This window comes from Pleurodeles waltl, chromosome 3_1, assembly GCF_031143425.1.
Source record: "Pleurodeles waltl isolate 20211129_DDA chromosome 3_1, aPleWal1.hap1.20221129, whole genome shotgun sequence".
Taxonomy (NCBI): Eukaryota; Metazoa; Chordata; class Amphibia; order Caudata; family Salamandridae; genus Pleurodeles; species Pleurodeles waltl.
In genome coordinates this window covers 541,745,232-541,761,002 of record NC_090440.1, presented here as the reverse complement: position 1 = coordinate 541,761,002, position 15,771 = coordinate 541,745,232, and the positions used below count along the sequence as shown (strand labels likewise).

Genomic DNA, 15,771 nt, shown 5'->3' with positions numbered 1-15,771 from the left:
CCAGAACATAATAACTGATAATTTTCCGCTCCCCAATATCAATGAGCTAATTCTGATGCTTAGAGGGGGAAGTATTTTCCTAAGTTAGACTTGAAGAGTGCATATCACCAGATAAGGCTCCATGATGATTCTAAAAACTTACAGCATTTATAACAGCTGAAGGGGTGTTCCAGTTTACTAGAATGCCTTTTGGATTAGCCTCTGCTGCAGGAGTATTTCAAAGGATGATTGGCCAAATTTTGAAGGGGATCGAGGGCGTCGTATATTTTCAAGATGACATTTTGATCTTTTCGGATACTATTGAAAACCATAATGTACTGCTCAAAAGGGTGTTGGATAGGATAATTGAAGCTGGTCTAACGCTTAAGAAAGAGAAATGTACATTTTGTGTTGAAGAAGTGGAGTATTTGGGGTACACACTGTCTTCGTCTGGAGTGAGGCCGAAACAATACTTTTTAGAGGCAAAAAAGAAGGCACCACATTCTTCGGATAAAGATCAGTTGAGATCTTTTCTAGGTCTTATCGAATTCTATTCAAAATGTGTGAGAAATTTTGCAGAGAAAACTGAGAGTATGAAGAGATTGTTAAGGAAAGGATGGAAGTTTGAGTGGATGGATGACCAACAAATGGCTTTTGAAGACATAAAGAATGAGATATGTTCAGCAGGAATTTTGGCTCCATTTGATACTAAATGCACGCCCATTATAACGGTGGATGCTAGTGCAGAGGGTCTAGGAGCTGTACTAATGCAGAAGCATAGAGATGGTGAGAAAACGGTAGCGTTTGCTTCACGTTCATTGACATATTGTCAACGCAACTATGCCGTCATAGAAAGGGAAGCAGTGGCATGGGCTATGGAATATTTCAGGATGTATGTGTGGGGTTCACTGATAATAATTCACACAGATCACAAACCACTAGTGAGAGTTTTGGTACTGGGTGGAACTGAGAAGGTGCCAGCAAGATTAGCTAGGTTAGCAGTGCTCTTGCAGGAATTCCAGGATACAGTAGAGTATATCCCTGGGTGGAGGAATATCCAAGCAGATGGGTTGTCAAGGTCACCTTTGCCATGGCGTGAGGTAGACAAGGATATGGTTGAAGCAAGTGAAGGTAAGGATGCAGTCGCCAATATAGAAAAGGTAATAGAATGGGTGCAGGGGGCAGTGAAGGAAAAAACGTGGTGCAACTGTATGAACAGAGATGTAGTGTTACAGCAGGTCATGGAGTTAATGATCAAGGGGGGCAGGAGAGAGAGTACGATGCCATCTCCAGTTAGGCAGTATTTGAAGGTAATAGATGAGTTGGTGGTGTGTGACAATAAGGTCATGGTAAGAGGTGATAAGATAGTGCCACCTGAAGATTTGAGATCCGTATTATTTAAAATCGCAGATGAGGGGACATTTGGGGAAGACTTTTAACAAAAAAAAGGTTGAGAGAACATTTTTGGTGGCCGGGTATGGATCGGAATGTGAATGAGTGGGTGGAACGATATGATGACTGCAAGGAAGGGTAAAAAAGATTGAGAGTAGGAGAGCAAGCCGCAATGGGTGCTACAGGTGATCCAGGTAGTCCGTGGCACACTGCTTGCTTAGATTTTATAGGACCTAGAGGGAAAGTGAGTTGTGATTTGAGATATGCCTTAGTGATGATGGATGTCCATAGCAGATGGATAGTGGTGAAGTTCATGCGTGAAATTACTACTCAGAGTACGATCAAGACACTAGAGGGAGTTTTCAAAGAGGAGGGATACCCATGTAAAATGATCACTGACAATGGTACTCAGTTGGTGTCTGAGGAAATAACTTGATATCTAGAATATAGTGGGATTTATCATAGGCGCATCTCATTGTATAATCCCCAGGCCAATGGTATGGTGGAAAGGGCTAACTGCGTGGTGAAAAGGGTGGTTCAAATGGGCATAGAAAAAAAGGAAATGTAAGGAAAATAGTGTGTGACTTGGTATGGGCATATCGTACGACCAGTAACGGTTCTACAGGGAAAGTACCTTTTGAGGTGAGGAGAGGGATGAAAGCGAACACGAAAATGTGTCCGGTCTGGATGAAGAAAGTGATGGGCCAAGGAGATTTAGCTAAGGAACAAAGAGAAAAGGGGAACAGTGGAGGTGGGAGACAGAGAGAGAGAATGGGAGTAGGATTGAAATTGGAGATTGGGTGAAAGTGAAACCTGGTAGGATTGGTGGGTGGCTTACCAAATTTCGAGGCCCATACAAGGTGAAAGAGTTACATGAGTCGTTCATTGTTTTGGAGAATGGAGAAAAGTGGACTATGCGTAGGGTAGCGTTGTATGGAAGAGGGAAGGATGGATGTATGGTAAGAAGAGAGGATGCAAGCAGGTCAGAGTGCAGTGGGTTTATGTTGATGGATGATAGAGAGTTGCTACGTAGTGAGGAGAAAGAACGAGGTACATTATCTAGCTCTGAAGAACGATCGAATAGAATAGACTGAGAGTACCACCCAAATATTTGGCAGACTATGGACCTCATTACAAGATTGGCGGCAAATGCCACGTACCACCACGGCGACGGCCACCAACATACCGACACTCAAATTATGACCGTTGCCGGAATTCCACCAGAAGGCTTACGGTCATGGTGACGGTAAGGTGGTGCCACGCCAGCAAGCAGGTAAGTCGGGTTCTCCGACACCAGAGAGGGGTGGGGGTGTTGTGTGTGGGGGGTGTGTGTGACTGTGTTTGAATGTGTGCATGCGTGTGTAATGCGTGTGTGCATAAGTGGGTGTGTGTGTACGCGCATGTTGTGTAATATGATTGTGTGTCTGCCTGTATATATGTTCGTGAGTGAGTGTTGCTGTGAGTGTGTATGAATGTATGCATGCATGGGTGAATTTGTGTATGCATGTGTGTATGGGTGTGTATGTTTGTGTGTGTATATGTGTGTATATGGGGGGGCGGGAGTGGGAGGGGTAGGGTGGATGTGGGCTCTGGGGAGGGGGGCCGGGAGAGACCCCTATCAGTGCCATGGAAGGAATTCCCTTGCACTGATAGTGCCTACCGCCATGGTTTCCGTGGCGGTACAGAAACCACGGAAACCATGGCGGTGGGCGGAATCAAAATTCCATGGGTGGCCTAGTCGTTACCTTTGTGGTGGTCGGTGTGTTAACTTGGCGGTTTGGCTTTGGCCAAACCGCCAATGTCATATTAGTGGAGGTATGTATTGCCAACCTGTTGGCGGTACTACCGCCACTATTACACCGACCTCCGGGGTCATAATGACCCCCTATGTGTGTTGATACAACAAGTGTTCATAGTTATTCATATTCGATAAAAAATAAATTAATTTATTGATTGTAAAGGGAGTCAGTATGTTGTAATGTGGAACTGGAATGCTCGACATTCCAAGATGCTGCGAGTGTTCTCTCTCCAGTCAGTTGGCCGGTGGTCGGAGAGGGAGTGCTGACGGCGTCGGCTAATGACTGGAATGCACTGATTAAGTTCACACCTTCAGCGGGAAGCGTCCTTTATATTTAACACTGCACTGTAACAAATCCTTAAATCTTTAAAGCCTTAAATTTACCCTTCCGCCTCCGTCTCTCTGGCCTCATGGAGGAGTGCCAAGTCACCACCCGTCATGGCTGGTGAATATCCGCTCAACAGTCAGTATTCCTGGGCATTCGCACCGCTCCCCTTCATCTCCCGTCGTAAGAGGTAAATGTCCTATTCATGTTGGAGGGACAGCAGGCGGTGAAATCATCACTGCTTTTTGTACTCTGAGTTTGATTCTGATGGCTCTTTGGCTGCTATTGGAGTAAAAAGACAAATTAGAGAAATATGTAAAAGAGCATGAGGCATCCAACTGACTTCCCACATACACAATTTTGTGTGTCTTCAAACTGCAAGGTAGAGACATTTCAATTGAATTAAAAGCTACTATAGCTCTAGTTTGTCTCGTCAGAGTAACAATGTTGGAGTGCAGTGCTTTTTCCAGTAAATATACGTTTTGTACTTAGAACAGGTTTTGTGCTTTATGTGGGCTGTGAATGGTTTCAGGCTGTTATTGAGCAAACATGTTATCAGGTCACTTTTAACATTCTTCTGCTGTCTGTATCGAATACAGTTCACAAAATGCAATGGCTTGACGTTAGGAGTATGTGGGGCAAAGCACAAGTCCCATACCCCTATTGCAGTTAGCAGAAGTGTGCAGGCAGAACACTCTCCAGAATGTGCCTAGGAAACAAGCTGGAGAGTTAGCATGAACCCCTGCTTAAAAAGGGAAATTGTCCTCCTAGGATTTCCTTTATTCAGTGTACAGTAGTGCAGAGTCCTGGATTAAGCGATATTTCAGAGGATGTGCCATTAACTAAGGACATCTGATTCATTGTGACGACAAACAAAGAATCGTTTCTCTTGCTATGATGGCACTACTTTGTTTCCCTTGTAAGCCAACGCTCTCCTTGTAGTGTTGTGGCTGCTGTGAAGAATGCGGCAATTGCCACCCAGGTGCAAGAGAGCATAAAGCATAACCTCAATAAGGTTTTCATTTGTTTGGTATATGCAATATCAGGAATGCAACTCTCTACCCAATCAGAGCATGCTCTGTTCTCCTTTATTGCTATCACAACACTGGTTTATTTTCACCTTCTGACATCAAGCCTTGTAGCTGTGTAACCTGTAACTTTTTTTCTATGAGTGAGTTAGTGAAACTGTAAACGGGGTTTACAACAAACTGACAGTACAAAACAATCTCTTTCATTTTGAAATAGACTTATATTGTGCAGCCAGGATTAAGGTTAGTGGTTTGCCTCTTTCCATATTCTCTTTTTGCCCTGTTGAGTTGTCCCTCGGTTCTCGCTAAAAGTAAGAAACAAGTAATGGTGAAGCTAAACAGGTAAATTTAATCAGTTGTTAAACCTGGTGGGTAAAGTAAATTAAATTATAAGGGATGTTTGCGAATGTGGTTGTCACATTTATACTGTAGATTAGGCAAAACTGGCCCAAAAGTGTATACAAATTAAACAAGTAACATACTCACAGCCTAACAGAAATCTGGGAAAGCTTCAAGCACTGCATTTACCAGTAGTTTCTTTAATGGAAATTACCTATGGTGGATACTTCTAGCCATAGATTACTCACCTTGAGGATCCTCTCGGGTGCTGGATTGGATCCAGAAAGATCAATAGCCCTCACACACCAGCAAGTTGTTCCTTCGAACATGTTTGACAACATGGAGCCGCATGTAGGCTAGAAATGTACGAAATTTATTAAATTTGCTTTCACAACATCACACAAAATTATGGCACAATTCTATGAAATGCAAATCCACCTTTTCATGCAATATTTTAGCATTAAATGTGCCCTCACATCAATTTTTGACTTAAGGGCGCAGCACATAAAAGCACCACAAACAACCGCTTTTCTTTTTTGTTTCTGTGCATTTGGGGTAAAATTGTGTCATTTGCAGGAAACATTTACGACAGATGGCATGTAATTATGCCATGTGGTGTAATTTCTCGAATTTTGCATAAGAAACGTTATACAAAATTCTTGAAATGATGCTGGAATAATTTACATTTCACCAGAGTTTTATATAGTCTCCGCCCCCCTAAGTGCTGACGTTCGCATTTTTCGCGATTCCTCTGATGCTTTACCAAAGCTCCAGTCCCAAGTTAGTTGATGTAGTTGACCAACTTCTAAAATTTGAAAAAACATAGGCCCTCATTACAACCCTAGTGGTCGGTGTTAAAGTGGCGTTAATACCGCCAACAGGCCGGCGGTAAAAAAAAATGGGAATAGACTTTGGTCTCCAGCCCGGCAGCTGCCACAATCCCACCCTCTGGATCACAACCCGGCCTACGGCCATGGTTTTTGGCCAAACTTACCGCCATGAAAACCATGGCGATAGGCACGATCAGTGCCAGGGAATTTCTTCCCTGGCACTAATAGGTGTCTCCCCCGCCCCCTCACCCTCCACAGAGTCCTCCCCTACCCTTCCCCTCCCTCTCCTGCCCTCCCGCACATATACACACCCACACGGGCACCCATAGACACACATGCACACACACATACCCACCACCACCCACCATGCACACATGCATACCTACACACCGCAACACACACACCAACATACCTTGCCACACACGCATACACAACACTCACAATCACTCATTCACGCATGCATCCAACGCGACTTACACCCGCATGCACGCATACCAAAACATACACACACACACACCCGACATACACACAACACCACCCACCCCCCTCTCCGGTCGGAGAACCCGACTTACCTGCTTGCAGCGGGTCCTCTGGCTGGAGACGGTCCATGGCGCTGCTGTCAGCAGCAGTTTCCGCCAGCAAAACACCGCCAGGCCGTATCTTTGGTCATGATACAGTCTGCGGTGTTTTGCTGGTGTGGCGGTGCTGCTGTCAGCAGCGCCGCCTTACCGCCATGACAGTCGGCGGTGTTCTGCCAGTATTCTGGCGGTATACCGTCGTTGGTCATGATACGTGTAGACGGCTGGTAGCTATGGTGGCTGTGGTGCCGTGGCAGTAGGCGGTAGTTAGCGCCAATGTTGTAATGAGGGCCATAGTGTGTTAGGGAAGTGTCTTCCCCCCATGGCATGACTACCGCAAGCAGATGTTAGTCATGGGCATCTGTCTGTGATGCCTTAGCACCAAGCACAATTCAGAGTTCTGCTCCAAATGCTCTCTGATGCACCTAAGGCCGTCACGGATCACAAGGCTGGTCTTTACACAAGAAGTAATGATGGTCTTGCTCAAAGGTCGTTTGCGATTCTTGTCTTATTGTCACCGGGTAAGTCCAAAACAAAGTTGAGGAAGTCAGGGTGGGAATATAAAAGCTTAAAAGGAGTTCATCCCGTGCCTGTTGCACCCAGTCTTAAGAGAGATCACAAAGTTGGTGTCCAAAAGGACTAACTCTCTCCGCCTGTGTCATCTGACTCTGACCCAGTTCTGATCTAGAGGCCGAAGTGCCTAGAGTTTGAGAACTCCAGCAGTTCTGCCTGAGGATCATTCCCTATAAAATAAATAAACTCTCTATAGGAATAGATTCATCAAGTATTTAGTCTACAATAATTACATCATCCTATTGGACTGGCAGTATTATTCAGCCAAAGATTATATCAATTAATATAGCACACCCCCCTTCACATCAGGGTAGCAAAGCATTCAAATCTTCGTACATAGCAAATTCTGAAATCTTTACAAAGTATTTACTCAATGATTTAAAACCTTATTCGTATACAACACAATTCAAATGCACCCCATCCTTGTTGTACAGTCTTTAAATATCAGAATGTCCATGTATTGGATTTGCTATGTGTTCATACTATTGGTAGCACCATGTTAAGACCTGAAGGAGTGTCAATGTCCAATTAATGGGGAACCAGTTTCCTCCAGGTGTAAGTAATTATGTATTTTCTTGTAATTATTGGTCGTGCTCTTATGGGTAAGTGTTGATGCATTTCGAGCTATGTGTAAAGGCCTCCTTAGGACAAAAACATGACCACGTGTCACCAAAATAAAGGCACGTCTCCTGACTAACAAATGGAACAGGTAGTAGCCACGCACCTTGTAATGTGATGGCCAAGCGACTGCTGAGGCAACCAGCCACTCCCTTTAATGGGTGGAGGGTAAGTGTCATTCATCTGTGCGTGAGCCAAGCACAGTATGAATCTTGTGTTCGCGTGCTGGACTAATCAGCCTCAAAGTGCACAGAAAGACACTGCCCACCCGAACGAGTGGTTATGGAAGCTCTGCCTGCAGATATTCCACTGATGACCCTAACAGGCCACAATCTATCCCCACCACCACATTGTGCCAGGCTGTGCTTTGACTACCTTGCTAGAGGCCATGCAAGGTATTCCTGGATGAGCTCTAGTGCACTGACTTCTGACTCCACAAAATTTCCGGTTTCAGATGTGGAGTTGACTTTGGTGGGTTCCCAGCCTATGTCTCAGTATAAGATTACAAGCCCAAATCAGTTTTCTTGTTATGGCTTCAACATTATAGGATGTATTTTTTTCTACGATTCAGATAGCAGCCAGAGCTGTGAGCAGACCCCCCAGTACAGTGATAAGAAGGCAGAATAGCTTCTCCCTCCTCATTATACAGGCCTCTGTTTAGTTTTAAAAATGCTGGTGGCTTAGGCACCTCTTTTGAAAATGACCATAACTTTATTGGCTCCTCCTCCCCCCTCTTTTAGAGTGGACTATGAAGTATGGTGTTCCTGTACATGCGGCCACCCATTGTTGACACTAAAGCCTGTCTAATAATGGAACTCTTCCAATTTGGGCCTTCCACTTTTGAGCCTTTGTATATGCTTATTGCCTGACTGCAGCTTGGTTCAAGCCTTGTTCTGGTACTTCAGGGAACCACCCAGTTGCACACCAACACAGTCATGCTCCTGGGTCTTGATGCTTTCTGATACAACATCCTAGTCTGCAATGTCTGGATTCAGACCTATCTTGCATATCAAGCATCTGAACACCTCTTGCAGAAAGACAGGTTAAAAAGTGTGGCACTGGCTCTGGTACTGTCAGCCTTAGACCCCGGTGACTGGATCGGGTTGTTGGATGTGCAGGACGTGCAATTTTATGTTCCTATACTGAAGGGCCACAGGTGTTAGTTACCTCCAGTTCTCGGGCAGAGTGGAGCACTAGCATTTCGCTATTCCGCCATTCAACCTTAGATTGCCTCCCTGCAGCCTGTGAATGTTTTTGAAAAGGATGTAGATGATGCAAGTCATCTTTGCGAGATGGGAATACATGTTTTCCTGTACCTCAACAACTGACTCCCGAAGGCACCATCCCAGCAGTTAGTCTTGGACCACCTACAGGCACCAGTTTCATTGCTGGCTGTTCTGGGCTTTTCCATCAACGAACTATAGTCCCACCCATCAGCCTGACCGGCAATTCCTCTTCATGTAAGCTTTTCTGGACATGGTGGTGCAGGGGGCCCTTACTCTCCCTCAGTGAGTCAGGGGCATTTGGACTAGGATGCCAATGTTTGGGGCACAAGCCCTTGTTCGGGCACAGATGATTCTGAGGCTTCTTGGTCTTGTGGCCTCTTGCATCATGCTAGTGCCGCATGCCCATTGGGACATGTAGGCTCTGCAGTAGGACCTTCTGCTTTAGTACTCAGCACTGGGGGTGTCTGTTGGACCTCATTTGTGTCTCGAACAAGGATGCCCGGACCTTCAGTGATGGATGACAGAGACCAACCTGACATGTGGTTGACCATTTTCCTTTTCCCTTCCAGAGATCACAGTGGCAACAGGTGCAGAATCTCTTGGCTGACAAGGTCACCTGGACTAGGAGGAGGTCTAGTCTTTGGAGCAGCAGCAGTCCATCAATCTTGCCGTTCTCTTTGCGGTTCACCCTACCCTTAAGGCTTTTCTGCCTTCCATCATGGGCAGGTCTGTCCGGATCCTGACAGACATGTCCTCCATAATGCACAGCAACAAGCAGGACAATGTGAGGTCTTGTGCCCTTTGTCAGGAGGTTCTTCTGCTGTGGCACTGACTGGCCGCTGACAGAACTTTTCTGATTGTCAGTCACTTGGTATGATCTTTAACCATTAAACTGAGCTGGTATCATGTCGCTGACCACGTGTGGCATCTGGATGTCATGCAGGTCATCCTTACCCAGTGGGTGTGCTCATACCAGAGCTATTTGCTCCCTCCAAGAATGCATTTATTGGAGCTTCTGTTCTCTGTAGTTTCCTCTTCTTGGTTCTCAAAGAGACATGTTTTGCCTTGGGTGGGACTGTGGCCTCATATATGTGTTCTCACTGCTGCCACTAATACCACAGGTTCTGAGGAAGGTCCAGATGGACCAAGCATATATCATCCTGATAATCCCAGATTGGCCTGGAGACTGTGCCCTCCTCTTCGACTACTTCTTCGAGAGGATCTGCTTTCACAGCTCTATGTAAGAATTCTACACCCAAACCTCCACAGCCTATGCCTGCTTTCATGGGAATGGAGCAGAAACAATTGGATAGTTTTGATTTTTTGCCAGAATTTGTGATGAGATATTAGCAGCTCGCAGCTGAGTCCATTTATTTGGGTTGTTAGGCCAAGTTTGTGTCCTGGTATGAGGACTGACGCATTTCCTCCTTCAGGCTGAATTGATATACACCTTGTTTTTCTTCAGCTGTGCAAGACCCTGCCATATCCTCTGTTAAGGTTCATTCAGACCGCCTGTGTTTGCCTAATAAGCACTCCTTGTTCAAATCACCTGCTGTGAATGCGCTTTTGGACAGGGTGTAGTTACATTTTTACCCTCTTTTTTTTCTATGCCACTGTCACTGTCAATCTTGATGTGGTTCTTTACCTTTTTTCATTTGCGCACCCCTCGAACATATACCGTTTCCTACTGAGGTTGCTGACTCTTAAAACCATCTTGCTCATTGCTGTCTATTCCAGAAGATGCATCATTGAGCTGCAGGTCTCCTCTTCGTAGCCAGGTTACACCATATTCTTCAAGATCTAGTCTGGTTCCTGTGAGGATTCACAAGGTGAAGAGCCTTTGGTTAGATTATCTACCAGACAGAACGTTAATGAAGGTAAGTAGCGTGTTCATTGATTCTCTCAAGCTATATCCTGAATGTAAAACATGAAACAGATAAAGAAGCTACTGCTGCTTACAGTTCAGTTTCATAAACCAACATGAAACACAACTCAGAGGTTTGTAAAAACACTCAGACAATGGGGCTACTGAACTTCAGTTGTGACATTGAAAGTCATTTACCACTAGTGTTCTGTGGTTACAACACTTTCGGACCCAAATTGGTAACCAAGTTCTCCCTTATGGCACTTGACCTTCTTAGGATAGCGAGCCAGATCCGTCCAAGGCTAACTTAAGGAGGTGATATAAGTAATATACTCGGACTCTCATTAGAAGTTGCAGGATCTCAACTGGTGATGATTCCCAAGTCTCTCCGGGCCCAGAATGATCTGGTCTTTAAACTGCAGGCTCAATAATCCTGGCTCTGTCCTTATTGCTGCAGCAGTAAGGGTGAGCAGACATTGTTCCCCCCCCCCCCCCATAGACGCAAGCCCATCCATACCCCCCCAGTCCACCTCCACTGCCCTAACACTTGCCCACAATGTTCCAGACCATAAATGTCTGCTCTAGTCTCTCCAGAATTGGAGGAACTACAGGGGAAAATGGCCCAGTATCTTTGGATCCATGTGATTATTCCCCATTTTGGGAAGAAAAATTGTGATTGCTGGTATTTGATGTGGGAAAACTGGTGGGAATCAGAGATGCCAATTCCCCTCGCCTCCACCTAGTATCCCCACACCAATTTCCTACAGTCTTGTTACGAGGGCCTCCAAATACAGTTTACACTTAATATTAGATCAGTGCACGATTATGTTTTCATTTTACTCACATACCAAAACGGTACTACATACTAAGGTACTAAAACTAAGATAAATAGTAACTATCAGAAGTTCTGACCAAAACATTGGAGTCTCCGCACAATTTTCCTCACTCCTGCCCTTTTCTGGTGAGGTAATTGTATCATTGCTGGTCTTGCAGTGATTTGACTTCAGTATAGGTCAAAGTCAGACCTCAGAAATGTGGATAGTGTACCCGGGAAACTGTTCCTCAATTTGAACATAATGCAGTCTGAGCTAATATTGGAGACCTGTTTCTGTTGATGCCATTGAAAAGTTGTCGCAGCGGCTAATCCACATTGCTTTCTGCAAACTACTCACTGAAAGGTCGCTCCAAGGCATATGGTGATATTTGTCAGGGTTTGCTGAAGAGTTCATCCATCTGTTCCATTCTCTAGACAGTGTACTTCTGCCTCTTATAGATAATGGATGCTTAGGAATCTACAAATTCATCGGACTCGAAGTGCTTGGTATGCAAGAATAGGTAGCAACGTAGTCTTCAAACTTAAAAGTTAAATGTTTCATCCTTCATTCACTCAACTCTGACCCATCTGCAGCACATATTCCCTCTCTAATTGGAGAACAGCAGCTGATGGTACAGAGTTAGCTGGTGACCGTATGGTAAATCCTAGGAGTGGGAATAACTATTTCCTTGCATGCTTATATGTGGTGCTAAATCATCTGTTGTCTGGGACCCTGCTGTTTGACACCTTCACATTTTGGGGCTGAGGGACAAGTAATGTCAATGAGAGACCGTGAGATAAAATGTTTTGCGTATACTCTCACAACTTATAAAAGGGTAGAATTCAAGATTAGAACCCTGCTTCCTTATCCATAGCCAGCAGCGAAGCCTGTAGACGACTTCACTTTTTTGCATATGTAATATTAAACTTTCAATCCTTTGAATCCTGATGTAGAATCGACTTGTGTTGAACTAGTTTCATAATTTTGTAAACCCTTGACTCCATTCGTATGCCCTTTTAGAGGTGTATATGTAATGCTTTCCAAACTGGATAACAGTCCTGCTTTGAATTTAGTTGATGTTCTTGAGGAGACTTTGAGGCAGTGCCTGAGCAGAAGTCCTCCATATTATAACTACTGATGACCCCAGAATATGATGTGTCTTCTACAACTGTCAAATCATCTGAGAAACTAAACTTTTATCCCGTTTTCAGAGACTCCACCTCCTGGTTATTTGAGTGAAGATGGTGAAACAAGTGACCACCAGATGAATCATAGCATGGATACAGGTGACCACCATGGTGTTGTGCTTCCATTTCCTCCCAGTCAATGTTTTGGTCTAAAACTTCGGTTTACAACATTGCCTTTTTTTTACAGGTTCCCCCAATGTGTCCCCAAATCCTGTGTCGCCAGCGCACAACAACTTGGGTAAGTATTAAAATTGAATACTTAAATCTGTGGCTAAATAATGACATGCTCTGAAAGTTTGTCCTTTTGCAGTTGTTTCATTTGAAGTGATTAAGATTATGCAGGTAAGGTCACATGCTTTAAATAGCTCCCTGTAATACTCTGATACTACGTACTAAACAGGCCTAGCAGCCTATGTTGCCTTTTGATGTCATGTATCAAGTTTTATTTGTGTGATATGCTTTTTCTTGGCATCAATGTTTCATTTGATTTGGCATTCGGATCATTTTACTTTGGTCTAATGTTTCCTTAATTGTTGCCAACTCTAATATGCATTTTAATAGGGTGAATTACATCTATACAAAGAATAATGGTACCGCTGAAATGATTTGGTGAACAGCAGCGATTGCATGTTTTATTTGAAAGATGCCAAGTTTTTTACGTCAGACAATGTGTAAGCTGGGCCTTCTCTGAAGGTAGCATGGAGTGATGCAGGCAAGTAACTAAGAAAGAAAGCTTGTGATGCTGTGTGGATTTGCATGAGGTCTAAAACTGATGAGTCCAAGCAAAGTTCAGTGCCCCAACCTGAGTGACGTTTAGTAGAATTGTTTTAGTCAGCAGTCACGTCCCACCTATTACAAATACTTTCACATGGTAAGCTTGCCTATCCTTTAAGGATCCACCAACGGGTACACCCTTACTGCATGAACTTAGTAGAGGAGCAAGCATGGTTCCAGATCATATTTGAGCATAGCTTACTAAGTATAGTCCCTTGGTCCAGCCTGTCAACTTTACTACTCACAGTACTCTGCAGGTTAGGGCTACAGGAACATTGTTCTAGCAAATTACACTTCTCCAAAGATGACTCAGTAGTTCTACATTCAGTGTTCAAGTATCAGAACCCCAGGCTCTTGCCTTATGCGACTCTTTGAGTGTGCATCCTGATTTACTTATAGTGCATTTTCTCCCCCTAGTGGGCTGAGGAGCAGGGAGAGATGAGTTGGAGAGAGTGGGCTGAGCAGCAGGATCTGTATCTGTGAAGATAATGTATGCTGCTAGTGTCAGAACTCATCAGCGTAGCCAAGGGATGATGTCACGTGCATGATAAGAAAGCGACCAGCGCGTGAGTTGATGCCAGGTGTGTGTATTTACAACGTGAGTCCGTCATTGTGAGGGATCAGATTAAATATTGCCCCGGTGCATGCCTGTGCAGAGGTGAAGAGGCACTGTGTGTGGGTGCAGGTGCCGTATAGTTGTGAATGCCCCCAAACGTTCTAGTAACAGCAGGACAGTGGAGGAGGCACTGCGCACGTGTGCACAAATATGCCAGGACTAGTCTGAAGGAACACATGCGCTGTAGTGCGTATGAGGAAGTACGCACAATTCAGTCCCATTGTCATTAGCGCAAGTCCTTTGTAGCGCTGAATAGGAAAGGAAAACTGGTGAATCCTTGCTGAGCAGCCCATCTTGAGGAGGAGTGAAGATCGTGCTTGCCAGCTCCCAAGTCCTAATAGAGAAGGGACTAACCTCTTAGTGGCTATATACATTAAAATAGGTGATCATTTGGTGGCCATGATGGACTGGGGAGCCTTCAGAATAGAAAAGGACTTATACAGTGACTTCATGCTGGTGCTGGAGTTTTAAGAGCAATTTCGGGTGAGAGGTCCCTCACTGGGGATTTTGGGTGTTATTGGTCGATATTGTTCTATGCCATGCTGAGTTTGTTTGTAATGCCATGCAAGTATATATCCGAGTGTATTTTTAGTGCTATTCTGCATTTGCTGCATGTGTATATTTTTAGTTATGCCATGCTAGATTTGTTGCCTGAATATATGTTCAAGGCTATTCTGAATTTGTTACCGGTTTATGTAATGTCATGCTGAATTGGTCACCTGAGGATACTTTCGATGTTTTCTGAATTAGTTATTGTTGTATATTTTTATTGATGCCATGATGAATTTGCATATGCAGGAGAGGATGTGTGTACATTTAGTGCCCCTGGTCTTATGTGATATATAATGGAGAGTGAGAAGATAACTTATTTCAGGATGAGTGGTTCTAAGTATATGTAGTATCCTGTTGTGCAAGGATGAGTGAGGATTGAGAGACATCCTTGATTGCCTACTGTTTGATTGAGGGTCAGTGGAAGATACCTTTTGAGTTCAATTTTATATAGTATCCTGTTGTTTGGTATGGGCAAAGGTTGAAGTTAACCTTTGCCTACTTTTGTTATGCCTGAGTGGTGGTGGTAAGTTACCCATTTCGTATTAGTGATTGTGGGTTGGTTCTAATTTTATGTAGTATCCTGTGGTGCAAGGATGAGTGAGAGTTGATTATACCCTTTACCGACTGTTGTTATACGTGAGTGTGGTTTGGTTCTAATTTTATGTAGTATCCGGTGGTGCAAGGATGAGTGAGGGTTGGAAGATCTAATTTGCCTACTGTTGTTATGCGGTTGAAGGAGACCTCTTTGAAGGAGACCTCTTTATGAATTGCCACCGGAGTACACAAGATGACCTGTGTTTTGGGTATTTATGTGGGGTTGAAAGAGACCCTTTTTTTATAGTCACAAGATGCCCGTTATCCTTATCTATGGTCACAAGATGCCCTCAGTTTCAAAGATGAGTGTAGGTTGAAGGATACCTTTACGTTGCCTACTGCAATGTGGGTTGAAAGATACCGTTACTTTGTCTACTGCAGTGAGGGTTTAAAGATACTCTTTTATCATGTGCAAGACTGTTGGGTTGTAAGACACCCTTTGCTTACTTCTTCGATGAGGGCTGAAAGGTACTCATTATGTAATTTTATTATTTTCCAAGAGGGGAAATGTGTTACATCTTGATTAAGGTATAATGCATTCTCTCTCCATAGTTTCCCAGATACCTGCTGCTCAGCCAGTATGTGTGATGTTATAGAATGTTTATGTATGCCTGGAGAGACGAGTTGAAGAGAGTGGGCTAAGCCGCAGGATGCTGCTCCTGGTGGGACATTGATATAGCATT

At 44.2% G+C, this 15,771-nt stretch overlaps 1 protein-coding gene across 1 annotated transcript in view; it reads left to right on the top strand.

Moving 5' to 3' along the window:
* The window catches only part of SMAD3 (SMAD family member 3), a 419,114-nt gene that overhangs the window by 289,035 nt on the left and 114,308 nt on the right, over positions 1–15,771 (top strand). Inside the window, exons 4-5 of the mRNA XM_069222869.1 lie at positions 12,577–12,651; positions 12,740–12,790. Coding sequence (XP_069078970.1) covers positions 12,577–12,651; positions 12,740–12,790 — 126 coding nt within the window. The remainder of the gene's footprint in view (positions 1–12,576; positions 12,652–12,739; positions 12,791–15,771) is intronic.